Consider the following 19,647-nt stretch of genomic DNA (forward strand, 5'->3'; position numbering starts at 1 on the left):
GTTTAGATTAGACGTTAGTTCATACTTATTTTGTTATTCAACTATCAAATAAAAATATACTTATAAATAAACTCTGATGATTTTTTTTTTTAATAAAAATGAACATATTTTACTAGTAGTGGTTTTATGGTACAACTGGAGATTTACATCTCTATATAGGACTGTAGATTCACTTTTTTTTTTTTTTCTTTTTTTGAGAATTTTGGCTTTTTACAGCCAAAATTTTCGAATTCCTCAGCCAAATTTAAGCTGTAAAAAGAAATCGTCGATGGGTCATCAGGCAATTTTTCGAAAGATCGATGAAATCTTTTGTTGGTCATCGCACGTTATGTGTCAGGATAAGTGATGAAATGATATTAGACGTTATTGGGCTACTTTTTTAAGAAGAATCTAATGATGGTAATTTTATTGGATGATGATCATTATTACATGAGAGATAACGATATTGAGATTTCATTTTTTAATCTACTTTATAAATTGGGAGATAAAGCATAAACTCTCATTAAGTCAAGTAAAAGAGAATGATTTCATCTGTTGCTTGGTCCAAATTTGGTAAGATGATTGAATGACTGAAATATAAAAAAAATTCTGGCATCTAAGAAAAAAAAAGGAATTTTATTGGTTAAAAAGACAAAAAAAAAAAAAAAGCTTTTCCAAAAAAAAAAGCCATTTTCTTTCTTCAACTTTTTTTTCCCCTTTTCTTATACTATGGTAGAACAATTACCACCTTCTCACCTCAAATCAAAACGACAAATTAAAATATGGAAACAACAACAAAACGACAATACCGCCAAACGACAAAAAGCAGATTCATATACTAGTCAAGATCCTTTTCGATACTCTGAACGCAACTTTAAATCTCGCATAATACCCACTGACATTATGGCGCAGGTCGTCGATACCTCTCAGTTACTTGACAGCAATTTCAGTCCATCATTACAACAACAACATGGTATTAGACATGTGACATTGGCTACCGATTTGAGGTTCGAACGTCCTGATATTTTTGGCCTTGTGGATGAGTCTTGGAAACGACGATCATTAGATGCTTTTGTGATCACTCAAATACCTGGTAAATTAACACAAAAAAAAAAAAAAAAAAGAATAAAAAAAAATTAATTATTAATTTTATTTTTTCAACTACTGAATAGGTTTGATTATTATTCCCAATCCATTTACACCCAAAGCACAACGAAGATTGATTCAGCTTTGTTTGACCGACTATACTTTACCACCCAATACATCCAACCTTGATGCCCATTATGACCGACCAAAAAAGGGAATTTGGGATCTTTATCAACGTGAATACGAAGGATTATTGACAGCTGAAGATAAAGAATATTATGTACCATCGAAGGCTAACGACAAGCAACTAGGCAACAACAATCTCTATGGAAACAACGGTGATGATACAGCAACTAATAGAACTCCATTACTCCCTCCCAGTGATCTATTACGAAAGCAACGATGGATTACTTTGGGATATCAGTATGATTGGAAGACGAAACTCTATGATTTGGAAAATGGCTTGCCAATGCCAGAAGAATTGAATGATTTAGCAAAGGCAGTGGTATCTGCAGCTGAAGGGATAGGATATAGCAATGACGAACATTCATCATCAGAATCAACAACATCATGGAAAAATACATATCGTGGATCTACATTCAAAGCTGAAGCAGGTGTGATCAATTACTATCAATTACGGGATACATTAATGGCTCATGTGGACAAAAGTGAAGTGAATATGGAAGCTCCTATAGTGTCTGTTAGGTAAGAGAAAAAGAAAAATGTATATATATTTATTTTATAAGAATGGTTCTAAACCCTATACTATAGTTTTGGTCATGCTTGTATCTATCTTATTGGAGGGACTAGCAAGAATGTTGCCCCTATTCCTGTTTGTTTACGATCTGGAGATTTGATCTTGATGACAGGATCTAGTCGCAAATCTTATCATGGTAAAAAAAAAAAAAAAAAAAAAAAAGATCAAAAAAATATATAGATTCATATTAATTTGATTTATATTTTAGGAGTACCTCGTATTTTAGAAAACACATTACCAGATTATTTGATGGATCAAGATGATTGGAAATTATATAGCAATTACATGGCCAGTGCAAGGATCAACCTGAATATACGTCAAGTGTTCCCTTCCCAAAATTAATATCGCCTATCTGTTTACTTTATTCTGATGCATTGTTTTTATTTGAAATAAAGGGATGAATGTATGCTGTTTGATTTACACATACTTACATATCTATTGGTTTAAGGAGGTCTATTTTTTCTTTTTTCTGTGGCCAAAGGGGGTGATCATCATATACAACTTTGTTAACGATAATATAAGAGGAGAAGTAGGGCATTGGATCATCGAGAATTGAAACCCAGATACATGATGGTTTTGATTGGGCGTACCAAAAGAATCAGTCAAACGAAATGTCTCTTTTTTTTTTCTAACTTTTTTTTTTTTTCACTCTCTTTTTTATCCTTATACTTTTTGACTTGTATTTTTTTTCTTTTTCTTCTATTTATTTGATATTTATTCCAGTTTTTATTTAAAACGAACATATAAATGCAGTTACTGTTCTTGGTAGCAGTAGCTTATTTGACTTTTATTCAAGCCGCCATCATCAAAAGGGACCCTTCACGGCAGTACTATACCCTCCATTTTCCCCAAGGCCATCTAGACGATACAACTCATCAAGCAGCCAAACATATTGCACAATCACTGAATACAAGGTATGAAGGACCTGTTGGTGAATTGAAAACCTATTTCTTGGTATCACAGCAACAACAACAACAATATACGAAAAGGGCAAGTGGCAACTATGATCCTGTTTTGACTTTATTTGACCAACACAAGAAACAACTATCAAAACGTGACAGTATTACTTCACCTTGGGTAAAAGTCAACCGTATTGATAAACAAGTACTCAAACAACGTTCCAAGCGGGCTGTTCTTCCTCCTCGTGCTCCCATCCTAACTTCTGGTAAACTTGTATTAGAAGATGCTCAAGCTACTCTTGGTATCAAAGATCCTGGATTCGATAAACAGTGGCATTTGGTATAATAATATAATATATGTGATATTATTGTATATCATTTTTTTAACTTTTTTTTTTTTTATTTAGGTCAACCTAGAACATACTGGAAATGATATTAATGTTACCTCCACTTGGAAACAAGGTGTAACAGGGAAAGGGATTATTGTAGCTATATTGGACGATGGATTGGATTATAAAAGTAGAGATTTGAAGGATAATTTTGTAGGTAGTTAAAAGAAAAAGTGAAATGAAATGATACGCTTACATTTTTATTTTATTTTTTATTTTTTTCGTTTGCATAGTATGCTGAAGGTTCTTATGATTTTAATGATCATGTTGATTTGCCCACACCTATACTTTGGAATGATTATCATGGTACTCGATGTGCCGGTCAGATTGCCGCTGTCAAAAATGATGCATGTGGGGTTGGTATTGCCTATGACGCAAAAGTTTCTGGTAAATGATTACCTATTTTTGTTTTTTATTCCAATTTATTCATTTATTTCAATATAGGCATTCGTATTTTATCAGGCGAAATTACTGATGTAGATGAAGCAGCTGCTTTGAATTACAAGTATCAAGAAAATGATATTTTTTCATGTTCTTGGGGACCTCCTGATGATGGTAAAACAATGGAAGCTCCTAATGGTATCTTGGCGGATGCATTCATCAATGGTATTGAAAATGGTCGTGGTGGAAAAGGAACAGTCTATGTATTTGCAACTGGAAATGGAGGTGATGCTGGCGACAATTGCAACTTTGATGGATACACGAATAGCATATACACAATCACTGTTGGAGCTTTGGATCATACAAATCATCATCCATCTTATGCCGAAAGATGTTCTGCACAACTTGTAGTGACCTATTCTAGTGGTGGTGGCAAATCTATTGTAAGTGTTTTTTTTTTTTTTTTTTTTTTTTTTTTTTTTTGTAAAAATGACAAGACCATTATTTCTTATTATTTGTTTGAATCTATCATTAGTATACAACCAATCATGGACATGAAGAATGTACTGATATCCATGGTGGCACTTCAGCTGCTGCTCCAAATGCGGCAGGAATCTTTGCTCTAGTATTATCTGTTCGTCCTGACTTGACATGGCGTGACATGCAGCACCTTTGTGTACAAACAGCACTACCTGTGGATTTGGAAGATGACGATTGGAAGAAATTACCCTCTGGGAGAATGTACAATCACAAATATGGATATGGCAAATTGGATACTTGGGCTATTGTGGAAGCTGCTAAAGTGTTCAAGAGTGTGAACAAACAAACTTATTTGGAACTTCCTGTGAAGATGAACGTGACTGATATCCCAGATACTACTTCAGACAAACACAAGAAACCGTTACAAAGTACTATACAAGTATCAGAAGAAATGATCAATGCAGCAGGTCTGTCACGATTGGAACATATCACAGCGACCATCAACATTGAACATCAACGACGTGGTGATGTGCAAATCATTTTACGAAGCCCCAACAATGTGGAATCAGAACTAGCTGCAGTACGTAGTGGTGATGCTAGTGCTGATGGCATTCGCAATTGGAAATTCATGACTGTCAAGCATTGGTAAAGTGATGAACCACTATATTCTATTAAATAAAATCTCATCATCCTTTTTTTTTTTTCTTTTTTTTTTTTAATTTATAGGGAGGAAGATCCTATTGGTAATTGGACTTTACTTATATACGATGAAGTCAATGCAGAATCTACTGGGCGGATGTTGAACTGGACAATGACATTATTTGGCGAATTAGATCCTACATTTGAAGGTGAACCTGATCATCAACCCAATGTGAACCATGATACTACTAATGATGTACCTACTTCTATTATCAAAACCACACCAAAACCAACATCATCATCACAAGTTGACAATACGCATGCGCCAGTACGACCTACTAGAGTGAAGCCGACTACTACTATCACTCCTACTTCTTCAGAATCAACAATACCAACTCATTTGGATGAAGCAGAAGATACTGATTCAGTATCACCTGGAGGATCAACATTGGATAATGATGATACGTTAGATTATAGTGTATTTATATATGCATTTGTTGGAACAGCAGCTATTTTGGGCCTGGCAACTGGTATGTACTTCCACAAGCGAAAACATTGGCGATCACCTTCTCTACCCAATCAATCTTCTGCAATATCCTCGCAAAGCTATGAATTCCAAGAATTCAAACATGATGAAGATGATGAAGATGATGATTTTGAAGAAGGTGAAGCAAGTGATGGTCGACCTTTATTATCACAACAAGAACAACTAGATCGATGATCCTTCTTAGTATAGTTTATAGTGATAGATTTTTTTTTTTCTTTTGGGTCTTATGCGGCAATTGAAAAAAATGTGACGACAATAAAACAAAAACATTTCCTTACCATCCTGTCTTTTTTTTTTTTGACCTCTTCCCAAACTAACCCCAGCAAATTTTTTTTCAACTCCTCTCTTTTTTTCTCTCTCTCTCTTCACCTATCTCCCCACTCTTTGTGTTTACAACTTAAGATATAAAAATGGCCACCATTTCTCTCAAGAGTGTTGTTCAAAACTCCAAGTTCCTTTCTGGATTACTTAAGCCTGCTGCCAAGGCTTATGCTGGTGCTGCTGGTTATCAACAAATCGGTAAGAAAAATAAAAAAGATTGTAGATGCTTTTTATGTTTTTTTTTTTTTTATCATATCAAGAGAAGAAAAAAAAAAATAGAATACAACAAACGAACGCAATGAGGATATATATATATATATTATGACATGAAAGACAACCATGATTATTGACAAATAACTTTTTTTTTTTTTTGTATTATAGGTCTCAAATACGATGACTTGATTTCTGAAGAAAACCCTTTGGTGAAGGAAGCTCTTCGTCGTCTTGAAATTGCTGAACCTCGTCAAATGTATGATCGTGCTTACCGTATGCGTGTGGCTATGCAATGCTCTTTGACTCACAGTATCTTACCCAAGTCTGAATGGACTACTCATGAAACTGTAAGTCTAGGAATTAATTTGTGTATCAATATATATATAGTTTTATTTGGAATGATTGGGTATTGATATCCTTTTTTTTTTTTTTTTTTCTCTTCTCTCTTTAGGATGTCAGATATCTCCAACCCTATATTGAAGAAGTCAGTGCCGAATTTGCTGAACGTGAAGCCTTTGACAACATCAAGTTTACTGCCAAACATTAGATTATAGTTTTTTTTTTTTATTATTATTATTAGTTATACATCAGAAATAAATAAAAAAAAAAGCAACATTCTTATTTCATAGTTGTCCTTTTTTTAGAATATTATAGTTTTGATTATATATCTATTTTGCGATCTGTTCCGATTTGGATGTTTCTACTTTTATGCTGACATGAATGTATTGATTTTCCCTGTGAAAAAGAATGTTAAAGCTTTTTTGTCAGCTTGGAAAAATTGATAGGGGTAAAAATCACCTTTTTTTTTTTTTTTTTTTTTTTTTTTTAATAAGCATATTCATTTTTCCCCTTGGAAAAAAAAAAAAGAGAAAATGTCTTTCTTTTCTCGTTTTTCTTTTTCTTTCAACCTTTTTTTCTTTCTTTCTTCCTCTCCGTTCCCTTTCTCATTCTTTTAACACATTCTTATGCATTTATTTGATCTACCTTGTGAATTGTTAAATATCATTTTTACGGAACTACCCCAGTCCACTCTAGCCAAGTTTTGTCTTGTTAGTCACCAAGGTTATGATGTTTGTCTACCTCATCTCTATGGCCACGTGCATATCAAATTCCGCAAACAATTAGCTCAACTAGACAAAGCTCTTCACCGATCCCCATTGCTCCAACAAGTCATGAAAGAACATACCAAGCAATTGACATTGACATGTTGTCAAAGCAGTTTTCAATGGCTTATTAGTGATGCTCAAGCTCTATGGTGTCAACGATGGTTACCTCACCTTCAAATGTTGACCTTTTGTGATTTCCCTATTTTGCCTATTGAACGGGTCGCTCCTTTTTTGGTTCAATCGTCCTTACAAATTCTTCAATTTCGATACTGTAATCTTGTCTGCCAGCGTCAATCTGAACCTTTCAATCCAATCCTACCTCAAGATCATCATCTTACCAGTATTTATCAACTTCCTGCATCCTATTACTTTGACTACAACAACAACAACAATATCCAGGCGACCTCTACCGATGTTGACTCCGGCTCTACTTTATTCCTTTCATCATCATTATTGACATCATCAACAACATCAGCATCATCAAGATCATCATCATCATCATTAAGAAAATCATCATCATCGGTATCTTCAACTTCAACGGCATCACTATCAACAACAATAACTTCTCTTCATCTAGATTGGACCGATTTTTCATCCACAGCAATAGATGCATTATTACATATGATACCTCACCTTACCCATGCCTTTTTTGGTGCAAATCACAACCGACTACCTAACGCAAATACAATGGCTCTCAAAGCTTTGAAAAACAACTGTCGTCATATTCATTCTCTGAAAGTCGCGCTCCAACAGATACACCCCACCATGATCTCTCGACTTATTACGTATTATGGCGATCAGTTGATCCGATTGGATATCCGATGTGAAGATGTTACCACTTTGAAAGCCGTAGCTCAACATGCAAAAAGAATTCGACAATTGTCTATACATGCCATGGGCGCTCTACAGCAACAACAACAACAACAACTTGATGATGATACAATGGTGACGATCAAGGACCACGAAAATGATGGGAACGATCTCATTACATCCATCACGCAAAATAGAAATACAGGGGATACCAACAGAAATGCCATACAACGGATTGTACAACACTGTGGACGATTGACATTTATGGAGATGATTAGTTGGGGTATCCAAGATATTCCTACAGTGATCCTTGAAGTTATGTATCGACGGAAACGACAACAACTGTATCCTATTGGGAAATCTACAATGACAACAACATGGTCTTCTACTTTTTGGCCTGAAAAAGTGTCCTTGGCATTAGATGGTGAATTATTGACTGAAATCCGGAATTTATTTGTTTGATTTGTTGTTACACGCACAGACCGTCCTCCTTTTCTTTCTTTTTTTTTTTTTTTTTTTTTTTTTTTTTTTTTTTTTAGAGTAATCATTCCCTACCCGACCTTTATGTATATAGATGTTGACTTTTATGTCACAATGTTAATAAACCTGCATTTTTTTTTTATTTTGAATTGTATTATGCGTGACAATCATGTCGATGGTTATACTGATTGTTTGGTGGATATTGATTGGACAATGAATAATAAATGATGGGTGAATGTATGATGATATGAATGCGAATATTATGATCGTTATTTTGATGATTACTTACTACTTTATGACGGTTATCATGGGACAACAAGACCGGCTGAGTATATAAATATGCAGTAACTGTTCTCCAACAATTAAATTGAAGAGAAAGGAGACTTATCTTTATTGGGAATTGTTTTCAAATAATAATAATAATACACTATGGGAAAAGATCTGAAATAAATTTTATTTTTCCTGAATACGTTTATTTTTTTTCCTGACTCGATTTAGTACAGACGTTCTTGATTTCTGATTTTTCTGAAATACATTACGTCGCTTTCAAAGTAAATTAAATGCGAATTTCGGAAAAAAATGAAATGAATGTCGGATTTCCGAAATTCATTTAGTATTTTTCATCATTGATTCCAGAAAACCGAACTTCATTTCTGAATACAATATACAGTCATCGGTCATTATAGACACGAAAGAGACTTTATTTCATTGATATAAATATAATACATAACTATACTACATAACTATACTACATAACTATACTACAAGGATAACGTTCACCAGTACGACCAGGACTAACACCTCCAAGATAATGATCATGACTTCCACTTTGGATATAACTATTTTATTTGATATGGATACTTCAATTGGCAGTCTAACAGAGTCATTCCGGCGAAGAAGGGAGTCGATCTTGGCTTGATTGTATAGTTTGCAACCTACAGATAAAATTAACAAACAGTAATCCATCATAATCCATCAACATCACTCTCTTTTCTTTTTTTTTTCTATATAAATGTTACCTTGGCTATATCATTGAATGTTTGTATCATCTTTATTGTATAGACGATAATCTAGCAAGCTACAAATAAAATCGCCAAAATGAGTAGTAATCCATCAATGTTTGTCTCTTTTTCTTTTCTTTTTCTATATAAATGTTACCTTGGCTGCACCATCGAATGTTTGCATCACCTTTATTGTATAGACGAGAATCTAGCAAGCTACAAATAAAATCAACAAAATGAGTAGTAATCCATCAATGTAATTTCTTTTTCTTTTCTTTTTCTATGTACAAGTTACCTTGGCTACACCATCGAATGTTTTGTACCACCAGTAAACCCAATATCATCATAACAGTTGGCTTGGAGAGAAATAAAGGCTTGCCAAATGCAGATATCAGACAATTTCAGATCATCAAGAAAGATAGTTGTATCGTCTTACGTATAGCGCTCCACTATCAGTCATTGATATGATCCTCAATAATTTTTCCAAACCAAATACCGCAAATGTCAGGACTTACAAGGACTCCAGCATGAAACAACACGATCAACAGACAATAACTGAATTTCCTACGTGTTGCATTTTGCCCTCCACCTACTTGAGCACAAAATTCAGTCACTAGATTCATAAACGACTCTAGAGACTGATCATCCTCGACCAAGTCCATTGCCCGTAAACAAACAAAGATCAATACACCATGATCTTCGTCTGACCAAAAGCTAAGTATAAAGTAATGATGACCATTCAACATTTGATTGTATAGACCGCTATCCTGAAACCTAACAGATAAAAAAAAAATAAACACAGTGAGTAGAAATCCATCGATCTTATTCACTTTTTTTTTTCTTTTATATATACATATTACCTTGGCTACATCAGGTTCCAATATTGATGTAACAATCATAAAAACCAGCACCAAAGAGATAACCAAAAGCATTTTACATATAGTATAATTTGTTGACTTTTTGTCAAAGAGAATGGAGATAACCAAAGGAACAGGAGTAGTAGCCTAAGACCACGAGAGAGAATGATAATAGGGAGACACCATATCAAGCGGGAAAAAACAAAGGGCAAAGACCAACAATGCAGGAAAAAGATCTTGAAGAAATCACCAACCACAGTAGAGACAGATAAGAGGAATAGAGGGTTCAACCACCTGTGAAAGAAATATTGATGAAAACATCATTACAATAAGAGGCAGATGAGAGAAAGGAAAAAAAGGCTAACCAAGTATGAAAACAGATATTGAGGAAGACACCACCAGAATGAGAGAGATCAGTGCAAGAGAGTCCAACCAAGAGAAAAAAAAAAAAGGATAGAGAAGAAAGTACCATGTTGGAAGACAGATAAAGTAGAGAGAAAGACCAATTACGTAGATAAGAGATTTGATGAAAAATACCATTCCAATGAGAGACAAATGAGAGAAAGGTAGAGAAAGAGAGTCCAACCAAATAGAAAAAAAAATATAAGATGAGTCACCTCTTGTACTTTTTGTTTCAAGATGTTTTTGTGATTTCTACGACTTCTTCTATCAGGAATCGCACCAATTCTTTTAATTCATTACTAAACGGTAATGGTATCCAAAGTGTTCTTCAACCAATATTTGGCTTGATAATGCTTGTGGGAATATGGAGGGCACAGAATGAGCTACAGTTTGTCATGTTAAAAAAAAAGTGAATTAAACAAGAAAGAAAAGCGAAGAAAAAGGAAATACGGTGGATTTTCCCTTTATGCTAATGACTGACTTTGAACCGACTTTACCATTTTTTTTTTCTCTTTGATTTTGTACCTGAAATGCATTTCATTTTTACGGAATCTAATTCAAATTTATTTTAGATCTTTTTCCCATAGTGAAGGGATCTGCGAAAAGGATACGAGTCCCAAAAACATAGGTTTGGTTTAGGATTTTTTATTTTTATTTTTTTATTACAATAAACTTGTTTCTTTTTTTTTTAAAAAAAAGGTTGACTTTGGACGAAATTCATTTCATTATAACGAGATCCATTTCATTTCAAAATGAAATCAATTTAGGAAATCCGACATTGATTCTTGTAAAATAAAATGAAATTCATATTTCCGGAATTGATTTTACGACACGAAACTCATTTCGGATTTACGACATTGATTTCATTTTGAAATGAAATGTTTCCGGAATCAGTTTAGAAAAAAATTGGAAAACGAAATTAAACGAAATTCATTTAAGAAGAATACTAAATTAATTCAGGAAATACGAAAAGGATTTCATAAAATGTCGGAAATCTGATATTTATTTCGGAAATCTGATATTGCTTTTCCCATAGTATATACTATACTACAGGGATGATAATAAAAAAAAAATCTAATCTATTTTGACGTTTTGATAAATTTTCTTAACGAACCAATGACCGGCGGAATGACCAACAAATCCAAGCATACAAAACATACCTAAACACAATAAACCTGTATATCCAAAGTAGAAGCTTGTTTGAAAGGCCCCTGTCATCCTATTTAATAAAAATAAAAAGTTAATGTTCATGAACAATATCATTCTTAATAATACATACTTTGTTTTCGTAAAATAATAATAAGTTGCATAAAGGTATATATAGAGTGATGTTGATGCACATGACATAAAACTAACCCAATGCCTACAAAATAAATAAAAAAAAAAGTGAGTAAAAAAAAAAAAATTAATGTTCTTTGTAACATACCAACGATGATCTTCAGAGTTAAGTAAAAAGTAAGTACTAACAATGGCGACACAAGAACTGACTACCAAGAGAATGACAAAGATCAATAACATGAATCCATATACATAGTAGATCTTGTAAGTCCAAAAAGAGGTGAATATAAAATACATTTCAATAAAAATAGATCCAAACGGTAAAATGCCACCCAGTGCAGCAATGGCCAGTGGTTCTTGATACCATAATTTTTCAGGAATAGGACGTGGGATGGGATTGATACGACATGGGAATTCACCAGCCACACTTCCATTATATCCACCCCATCGACGAGCAATGATTGCACCAAGAATAGTCAATGGGAATACTACTAAAAACCAAAGAACAATCACAGAAAAGAGAGCCATAAAGGGAACAGCACGTGAGCTAGAATAATAGATTGCTAATGTGTTGATATAACCACCAACGCATCCGGCCGCCACAGGAATAATAATTGCTGTCAAAATCACATTGCGCACCCAATCTTTGCCTCCATAAGTTGCATAAAACTTGGTGCTTGAATATCCAGATACCACAGCTGTCAAAGTGTAAAGAGCAATACTAGCAGACATGATGCTTGCACGTTCAGAATAGGACTGACTTTTGATGATATACATGATCATCACCAATCCCATGACCACTAATTGGCTACCAGATCCAATAAAAGCAGACATCAGCATTAAATGAGGTGGTTGTCTGAACACATCGCCATGAACTTGCTTCCATCCATATCCTTCATCTCCAAGATCACGTTCCTATTTCATCATATTCCCATCAAAATCACAAATAAAAAATAATAATAATAAAAAAAAAATGAGTTGGTCATCCAAAGGGAGGAGAGAACAACATATATATATTGAAAATAGAACTTACAAAATCGTCAAGACCTTCTTCTTCCCGATCATACCTTGAAAAGTCCCGTTTCACCGTACGCAACAAGATAATAGATACCATACCAGTCAGAAAAAGTACCATCATAAAGGAGCTACAAATAGATAACCAGTGGACCTTTATCAAGAAGAATCAAAATCCATCAAATTAAATTCATGATGCTTTTCTTTCTTTTTCCATTTCAGTCATTTTTTCTTACTACTTACCTTGTGTTCAAAAAACTTTGTCTCCAATAATCGATCGAATCTATCTTGAAACAATATTGATGTTGGTTTCCATGTAACAGAATAGGTGAATGAGAGTTCTGGTGTAGAAAGTTCGTTCAAATTCATTGGTTCTTGTTGATCTAATGACACCGATATAATCTAAAGAAGGATAAAAAAAAAAAGATGATTAACTAGTTCAAATGACGGGAAGTTTGACTTACTCTATCATCATTGTATTCCACCGTAAATGCCTTGTGAAGATGTAACGGATATGTCACGTCTGTCCCGTCCTGATCTAAATTGGATATACCTATTGGTGCGTTGATAGGCAGATCATCTAGCGAATAACAACAATAACAACAATAACAACAATGGATTATTAATCATCATATCCGTCATAAGAAATGAGTATATATTTATAACGGTTTACCTATGAACATAGTGAACCAGTATTGTTGACTAATGGCTTGTTTGAAGGTTTCAATATCTTGAGGATTGAGAGTTGTTTTACAGATGACTTGATGTTCAATAGGCTCTATTATATATAGATAGTATTAATAAACGCCACAAAGGAGTCCTTTTATTATTTCTCTACACTTACGCAAGTATCGGATAGATATACCAGAATTAACAAGATCCATGCCTTGTAAAGCTTCACCTAATGTTTCGTGTCGATGTTCTACTTGACTAGTTCCGCGACAAAAAGGTAGTTTGAAATAGGGGTATGTTTCTTGTCTATTGTATATTGAACCCACAGTATTCATCCAAGCAACTACTTCGTCATGATCTTGATACTATATAACAAAAACCAACAATTAGTATTCATCAATAACAAGGACTTTACTATTTATGGGATATTTACTTTATGGTTGTGTTCATCAGCAACTACATAAGATAATAGATTACTATAAAGTAATAGTTGTAGTAGTAATAGTTGTAAGATGGTTGATGACGAATATTTTAGTCTCATTTCTAATCTAAAGTGGAAAGAAAAAGGACCAAAAAAAAAAAAAAAGACGGAAACCAAAATAAAAAAAAAAAATCCAACAGAGAATACAAACATTAGGGTTTATTTTATTGAATAATCTAAATTGTATAAAAAAGATAACCCATCAATGTCGTTCTTCTTTTTTTTTTTTTTTTTTTTCTTTTCTAACTAAGAATGGGGATAATAAAATAAAAATTGTTTCGGTTGATTTGATGATAGGATGAAGGAAGGAAGAGTAAAAGGGAGGAAGGGCCAAAAAAAAAAAAAAAAAGCGTGTCCAAGAAACCCGAGATTAAGCCAATAGTTTAGCGATAAGGAGTTTCAGCTTGCAAGTTTCTAAAATTATCAAATGGGGTATTTTAGTTATTACATTTATTATCATCATTTTATATAAATATTGAATATCTCATAATTACCTGGCGATTTCAACTTCCCATTTGTCACCATTAGCCAAAAGTTTTTCCTTATTGTAAAGTAATTCTTCGTGAGTTTCAGTGATATATTCATAATTGGGACCTTCGACAATAGCATCAACTAAATAGATAAAGAAGGAAATGTAAATAAATCAATGTATCAATAATAATAATAATATGTTTTATTATTTACCAGGACAAGCTTCTTGACAAAAACCACAGTAACTATTGATGAAAAATAAAAAAAAAAAAAAAAAATAAAAATATAAGCATCATCCATCTTTTTTTTTTTCTATTTCTTTGTTACTTACATGCACTTGGTCATATCAATATCATAGCGAGTAGTACGACGAGATCCATCATCACGAGGTTCAGCTTCAATAGTAATAGCTTGTGCAGGACAAATGGCTTCACACAACTTACAAGCGATACAACGTTCTTCACCTAATATCATATAAAAAAAATTGTTTGTCATCGGTATGTGATATATTAAAATTATATCTCTATTTACCAGTTGGATAACGACGAAGAGCATGTTCACCACGGAAACGAGGAGAAAGAGCACCCTTTTCGAAAGGATAGAAAATAGTGTATGGAGGACGGAAAAACTGTTCTAATACAACCCACATACCACGCATTAATTCAGTGAGAAGAAGTTGGCGAGCAGCAACATCAAGAACACCAGGTGCTTTACCGGGATATTGGTAACTTTTGTCTTGAGGTGAAGCATGTTTTGTTACCGAAGATGTACTGAATCGAGCCAACTGACTACCTACAGGAGCAGTCAACAAGCGCGAAGCTATAATAAATAAATAATTAAAAAAAAAAAAGATTTAGTCCATTTCAATTCAAAATGAATATTTAATAAATATTATTATTTACCAGGGACAAAGGTGTGACGAGTAGCTGCAGCGGATAATGGTTTGGCGACTTTTAAAAAGTTCATTCTCTGTCAAAAGATAGAGAGAATATAAAAAGAGTGGGGAGTTGAGGAAGGAAAGAAAGAAAGTAAAAAAAAAAAAAAAAAAGAAAAGTGAAAATAGGAAAAAAGAAAACTGAGTGTCAGCCATTTCAAAACAAATTTTAAGCTTCACCCAACATGTCAATCAGGCGTGTGATGGTGTTTTTTTTTTTTGTGACGTGAAATCGAATATTTTAAACTTCAGACTTGCCCAGGCCTATTTTTTTCTTTCTTTTTTTTTTTTTTTTTTTTTTTTTTAACAGCCCCTTCTTTTAATTATATATCGGTCATGTTGGCTTTAGCAAGGTCGTTTAAAAAACTTACTATTCTTCCAACTTCAAAAAATACAACTGGTATGTAAAAGAATAAGTTGACTTTTATATCAAACTCATTTTTATTTCTTATTTTTTTTTTTTTAGTGGCTGCATTCAATGGTATTCGTCAATATGCTACTGTAGAAGGAAACAACAATAAAACCAATCGATTACGACATGACGCTCTCACCAAGGAAAACTTACCTCAACTAAATAAGGTGGATTCTATTTTGGATTTCCAAACCGAATCAGCAACTACATTGGATCAACCAAAGACCTTTCCTTCTTACCGTCCTACCGATGTTGTTCTCAATACTGTCACTGATATCATTGATTCTCCTCTCAGTGCTATTGAACAAGCCAAATTGATCAAGAAGGCTTTGGTGGTCAAACGTGTAGTTAACATGAACGGCAAAGGCAAACAACCTTCTATGTATGCTTTGGTTGTGGTTGGAAATGGTAATGGGTTGGCAGGTTACGGTGAAGGTAAAGACGAAGAAGCAACTCGAGCTATACGCAAAGCTACCAACCGGGCAATCAAGAACTTACGATATATTGATCGTTATGATGATCGTACTGTCGCCATGGATATCACACACAAATTCCATGCCACCAAACTATATCTTCGTAGTAGACCTCCTGGTAAGAAGAAGAAGAAGAGGAAAATCAATAGAATAGTAGTAACATAAAAATGTTTTGTCTCTTGTGAAAATTAGGTTTTGGCTGTCGAGCAAATCATTATGTCCATGAAATTTGTCGCTGTATTGGTATTCAAGATTTGAGTGGAAAAGTACGAGGATCAAGAACACCTATGAATGTAATCAAGGCCACTTTTGAAGCTCTGTCTAATCAACGACTTCCAGAAGATATTGCCAAAATGCGTGGTAAAAAGTTAGCTGATGTTCAACATACTTATTATAGTGGTGACCAATAGATTTAGAATTATATTCCATCCATTCCTTTTTTTTTTATTTTATTTATTTTATATATATATTATCAATCATCCATTCTGTATACAATAAAAAATCGATCTTTATTTTACATTTCATACCTTTGTTTTTGTGTGTACGGCTGTCATCGCTGTTTGAAACGTGTTATTTTTTCTTCGGTTTTTTTTTTCTTTTCTGAAATCACGTATCCTTTCTTTTTTTTTTCTTCTCTCTTTCTTTCTCCAATCTATATTCACATATTCCGTTTCTTTTTTTTTCTACTCTGAAAATTGATACTATTATATTCTAATGGTCGCATCACCATCTACGGAACCACTGGTCGATTTCGATCTCTATGATAAACAAGAAACAATAGATAGATTTGAAGCCATCCTTCCATATTTCCGCCGCGATCTAGCTACAACACACAACGTAGTCGTCAAGTGTACAGCGACTCAACTAGCTTCTTTTACTGCCTCATTTCAGCATTTCCAATATACTGTAGTTGGTAATCCTAGTGTTATTCAAGCTGCTCGATTCTCTTCCATCACTCACAAAAAACCAAAAGGTGGCTCACAAACGACAACCACTAACAATACAAGTAATGATATTAACTCAAGACCAACTTGGCCACCTTGTCTTCCTCCTTCCATGTTTCAAGTAGATCAACTTCAGCCTGCCTCACCTCTTTATATCATTCTCAAAACAGCATTTGCACACCAACCTGACTTTGACCTTTGGGATTTTGATTCACACAAGAAAAGAAATGAGTACTTGGAACTTACTCATCTCATGTTTCAACAATTGCAAGAAGCCGGTTTCTATAGTCCTCCTAAAATTTTTTTGATAGGCTTGACTGACGAAAAGGAACAAGATATTATATCCATGGTGAATGAATTGAAAGGTAAATAAAAAAAAATTAGGTTCTTTTCTTTCTTTATCTAATTATTCATTATTATCTATCATTATTATTTAGGTCAAATGGTTACAGATCGTTCCAAAGCAACGCACGTTGTAGTCTTTCACAAAAACGATACAAAAGATGACTCAAAAAGGATTACTTCACGAATGGTGCACATATTGGAATCTATAGACAAGCGTGTTTTAATTCATTGGTATCGATATCCCGACTCTTACAATGAATGGGTGGATGAAAGGAAAATCAAGGATAACAAACGATTTGAAGAAACATCACCGGAACAACAAGAACAACCTATTTATGTACAATCAAGCTGGTTGACTGATAGTTACAAATTCAATACTTGGATGAACCCTATGGATTACGCGTGCTCGACATCTGTGATAGCTGGACTAAAACGAAGTTTGGATACAACTGGTGACAATATTAGTGGTGATGATTCTATTGACGATATCAACAAACGATTTAGAAGAAACAATACTGACTTACAGGATCAAGCGCGACGATATTTACCGACACAAACATACGAAGTGATTATTCCATCTTATGCAGCGTGGTTTGAAATTGACAATATTCACAAGATTGAAAGACGATCATTACCTGAATTTTTCAACGGTGCCAATCAAACGAAATCTCCTACTGTATACATGAATATTAGGAACTTTATGATCAATACTTATCGACTCAATCCTTTGGAATACTTGACAGTGACTGCTTGCCGACGCAATCTACCTGGTGATGTTTGTACTGTAATACGTGTTCATGGATTCCTGGAAAAATGGGGTTTGATCAATTATCAGGTAAATAAATAAAAAAAAAAAACGTAAAAAGATGGTTGGTATAAGAGATTGACCTTTTATTTATTTATCTATATATTGATAGATTGATCCTACATTGAAAATGTCAAACATTGGTCCTCCTTTTACTGGAAACTTCAAGGTGGTAGTAGATATGCCTGAATCACTACGCTCGTCGTCCTTACCTTCATTTATACCCAAGGATAACAACAAAGTGACTTCAACGAATGAACCCAAGGATACATCAACCAATGGAAAAGCATTGAATGTGAATAGAGAGCAACAGGCTACTGAGGAGGGACAAAGTATACCAAAGCTGGATAAAATCAATCTCAACTTGGAATTACGACAATCTGTTTATCGATCACCAACGCCATTGCGAACATTGAAGAAACATTCTAATAATAAGGATCAGGCAACAGGACAATCGCCAGCATTATCATCAAAATTAGATTCTATGGATGATGAGGATGGGAATAAAGACGATAAAAATGCTACTATTGACAATAATACGACTGATATACCATCTTTGACGGATCAACAAAAAGTGCTACTACTGGAAGGGTTGGAAATGTTTGCTCATGATTGGTCTGCCGTTGCCAAGCATGTTGGAATCTCTCGAGAACAATGTATCCTACACTATTTAGAGTTACCATTGGAGGATCCCTTTGTTGATTTGGATGTTTTGCGACTTGGACTTGCTCATTTTGATGAAAAACACCGGAAACAGAGATGTGACAACAATAATCCACTCGCATCTGTCTTGGCGTTCTTGGAAGCAAATGCTGATCCTGATACGGTGAATTCAATAGTGGCAAACAATTCCAAGCAAACAACAAAGGATATCAGCAATAGAACGGTAGCAAATGGTGATGATGACAATATGGATATCAACAAACAACAACAACAACAACAAAAATCTTTAGCTCAAGATCTGATTCGAAGCAAATTGAAATTATTCAAGCAGAAACTTCGGCAATATCTGAAGCAGGAGTCACTAGTGGAACAAGAACGACAGTCATTGGAAGAAGAACGACGACAATTGGTTTTAGATCAATGTGAATTGCGAAATAAGGCGGACCTGATCTATCAAGAGATAAGTAACACTCGAGGATCTATGGATGGACAACTGATTAAGGACTCTGATAATGAAAACAAGAGAAACTATGAAGGATCAAATGGTAGAATAACATCAGCATCTATACAGCAACCACATCAACAAACCAATCAGCCATTGTCTAATTTACGACCAATAGCACCTCCTCCACCTTCTACATCCTCATCAAAACATATCTCTGCCACTATCTCCTCGACCTCTCCGTCATGATTGGATTGCTACTACTACTACTACTACTATTACTACAACTACTAGTTCAGTTAGATTAGCATCTATCACTTTCTTTATAGAAATAGTTCTTGTATTCCATTTTTTTTTTTTAACTTC

The 19,647-nt window shown here is 34.1% G+C and overlaps 10 protein-coding genes across 10 annotated transcripts in view; 7 read left to right on the forward strand and 3 right to left on the reverse strand.

Moving 5' to 3' along the window:
• The window catches only part of BX664DRAFT_334771 (tryptophan synthase beta subunit-like PLP-dependent enzyme), a 1,717-nt gene extending 1,618 nt beyond the window's left edge, over nucleotides 1-99 (forward strand). Inside the window, exon 4 of the mRNA XM_051545769.1 lies at nucleotides 1-99. This exon is cut by the window's left edge and continues 261 nt beyond it. The gene's annotated coding sequence lies outside the window, so the exon portion shown is untranslated.
• A 609-nt stretch (nucleotides 100-708) lies between these two features.
• On the forward strand, nucleotides 709-1,774 carry BX664DRAFT_265199 (uncharacterized protein; the record flags this gene model as incomplete). Its single annotated transcript, XM_051540854.1, has 2 exons — nucleotides 709-1,072; nucleotides 1,152-1,774. 2 exons carry the CDS (start codon nucleotides 709-711, stop codon nucleotides 1,772-1,774), a joined length of 987 nt encoding a protein of 328 aa, XP_051398707.1.
• Nucleotides 1,775-2,262: 488 nt separating this feature from the next.
• BX664DRAFT_149432 (peptidase S8/S53 domain-containing protein) lies at nucleotides 2,263-5,437 on the forward strand. The gene is made up of 6 exons (XM_051539890.1): nucleotides 2,263-3,061; nucleotides 3,129-3,263; nucleotides 3,344-3,497; nucleotides 3,555-3,934; nucleotides 4,027-4,616; nucleotides 4,698-5,437. The coding sequence occupies exons 1-6, from the start codon at nucleotides 2,570-2,572 to the stop codon at nucleotides 5,329-5,331; spliced, it is 2,385 nt and encodes a 794-aa protein (XP_051398708.1). The 5' UTR covers nucleotides 2,263-2,569; the 3' UTR covers nucleotides 5,332-5,437.
• A 33-nt stretch (nucleotides 5,438-5,470) lies between these two features.
• On the forward strand, nucleotides 5,471-6,374 carry BX664DRAFT_334775 (cytochrome b-c1 complex subunit 7). Its single transcript, XM_051545770.1, has 3 exons — nucleotides 5,471-5,676; nucleotides 5,860-6,038; nucleotides 6,143-6,374. Exons 1-3 carry the CDS (start codon nucleotides 5,568-5,570, stop codon nucleotides 6,236-6,238), a joined length of 384 nt encoding a protein of 127 aa, XP_051398709.1. The 5' UTR covers nucleotides 5,471-5,567; the 3' UTR covers nucleotides 6,239-6,374.
• A 957-nt stretch (nucleotides 6,375-7,331) lies between these two features.
• On the forward strand, nucleotides 7,332-7,928 carry BX664DRAFT_235703 (uncharacterized protein; the record flags this gene model as incomplete). Its single annotated transcript, XM_051540176.1, has 2 exons — nucleotides 7,332-7,678; nucleotides 7,805-7,928. Coding segments are annotated over 2 exons (471 nt in total), but the record flags the coding sequence as incomplete, so codon positions are not given.
• Nucleotides 7,929-9,138: 1,210 nt separating this feature from the next.
• BX664DRAFT_350476 (uncharacterized protein) lies at nucleotides 9,139-10,020 on the reverse strand (the record flags this gene model as incomplete). Its single annotated transcript, XM_051547628.1, has 6 exons — nucleotides 9,139-9,165; nucleotides 9,246-9,296; nucleotides 9,395-9,444; nucleotides 9,525-9,537; nucleotides 9,604-9,855; nucleotides 9,949-10,020. The coding sequence occupies 6 exons, from the start codon at nucleotides 10,018-10,020 to the stop codon at nucleotides 9,139-9,141; spliced, it is 465 nt and encodes a 154-aa protein (XP_051398711.1).
• A 1,284-nt stretch (nucleotides 10,021-11,304) lies between these two features.
• Nucleotides 11,305-13,859, reverse strand: BX664DRAFT_281650 (uncharacterized protein). The gene is made up of 9 exons (XM_051541532.1): nucleotides 13,745-13,859; nucleotides 13,484-13,676; nucleotides 13,313-13,417; nucleotides 13,104-13,219; nucleotides 12,883-13,041; nucleotides 12,659-12,793; nucleotides 11,774-12,540; nucleotides 11,627-11,710; nucleotides 11,305-11,566 (listed from the first exon to the last, which is right to left on the reverse strand). Exons 1-9 carry the CDS (start codon nucleotides 13,850-13,852, stop codon nucleotides 11,422-11,424), a joined length of 1,812 nt encoding a protein of 603 aa, XP_051398712.1. The 5' UTR covers nucleotides 13,853-13,859; the 3' UTR covers nucleotides 11,305-11,421.
• A 168-nt stretch (nucleotides 13,860-14,027) lies between these two features.
• BX664DRAFT_334801 (NADH dehydrogenase iron-sulfur protein 8) lies at nucleotides 14,028-15,304 on the reverse strand. Its single transcript, XM_051545771.1, has 6 exons — nucleotides 15,166-15,304; nucleotides 14,795-15,082; nucleotides 14,595-14,727; nucleotides 14,477-14,508; nucleotides 14,287-14,404; nucleotides 14,028-14,206 (listed from the first exon to the last, which is right to left on the reverse strand). Exons 1-6 carry the CDS (start codon nucleotides 15,227-15,229, stop codon nucleotides 14,176-14,178), a joined length of 666 nt encoding a protein of 221 aa, XP_051398713.1. The 5' UTR covers nucleotides 15,230-15,304; the 3' UTR covers nucleotides 14,028-14,175.
• A 198-nt stretch (nucleotides 15,305-15,502) lies between these two features.
• On the forward strand, nucleotides 15,503-16,514 carry BX664DRAFT_298396 (ribosomal protein S5, C-terminal domain-containing protein). Its single transcript, XM_051542273.1, has 3 exons — nucleotides 15,503-15,597; nucleotides 15,664-16,200; nucleotides 16,275-16,514. The coding sequence occupies exons 1-3, from the start codon at nucleotides 15,534-15,536 to the stop codon at nucleotides 16,490-16,492; spliced, it is 819 nt and encodes a 272-aa protein (XP_051398714.1). The 5' UTR covers nucleotides 15,503-15,533; the 3' UTR covers nucleotides 16,493-16,514.
• Nucleotides 16,515-16,707: 193 nt separating this feature from the next.
• Nucleotides 16,708-19,629, forward strand: BX664DRAFT_334804 (uncharacterized protein). Its single transcript, XM_051545772.1, has 3 exons — nucleotides 16,708-17,391; nucleotides 17,464-18,206; nucleotides 18,289-19,629. Exons 1-3 carry the CDS (start codon nucleotides 16,797-16,799, stop codon nucleotides 19,528-19,530), a joined length of 2,580 nt encoding a protein of 859 aa, XP_051398715.1. The 5' UTR covers nucleotides 16,708-16,796; the 3' UTR covers nucleotides 19,531-19,629.
• Nucleotides 19,630-19,647: the final 18 nt, after the last annotated feature.

Source organism: Halteromyces radiatus (assembly GCF_025201355.1).
Source record: "Halteromyces radiatus strain CBS 162.75 chromosome Unknown BX664scaffold_5, whole genome shotgun sequence".
Taxonomy (NCBI): Eukaryota; Fungi; Mucoromycota; class Mucoromycetes; order Mucorales; family Cunninghamellaceae; genus Halteromyces; species Halteromyces radiatus.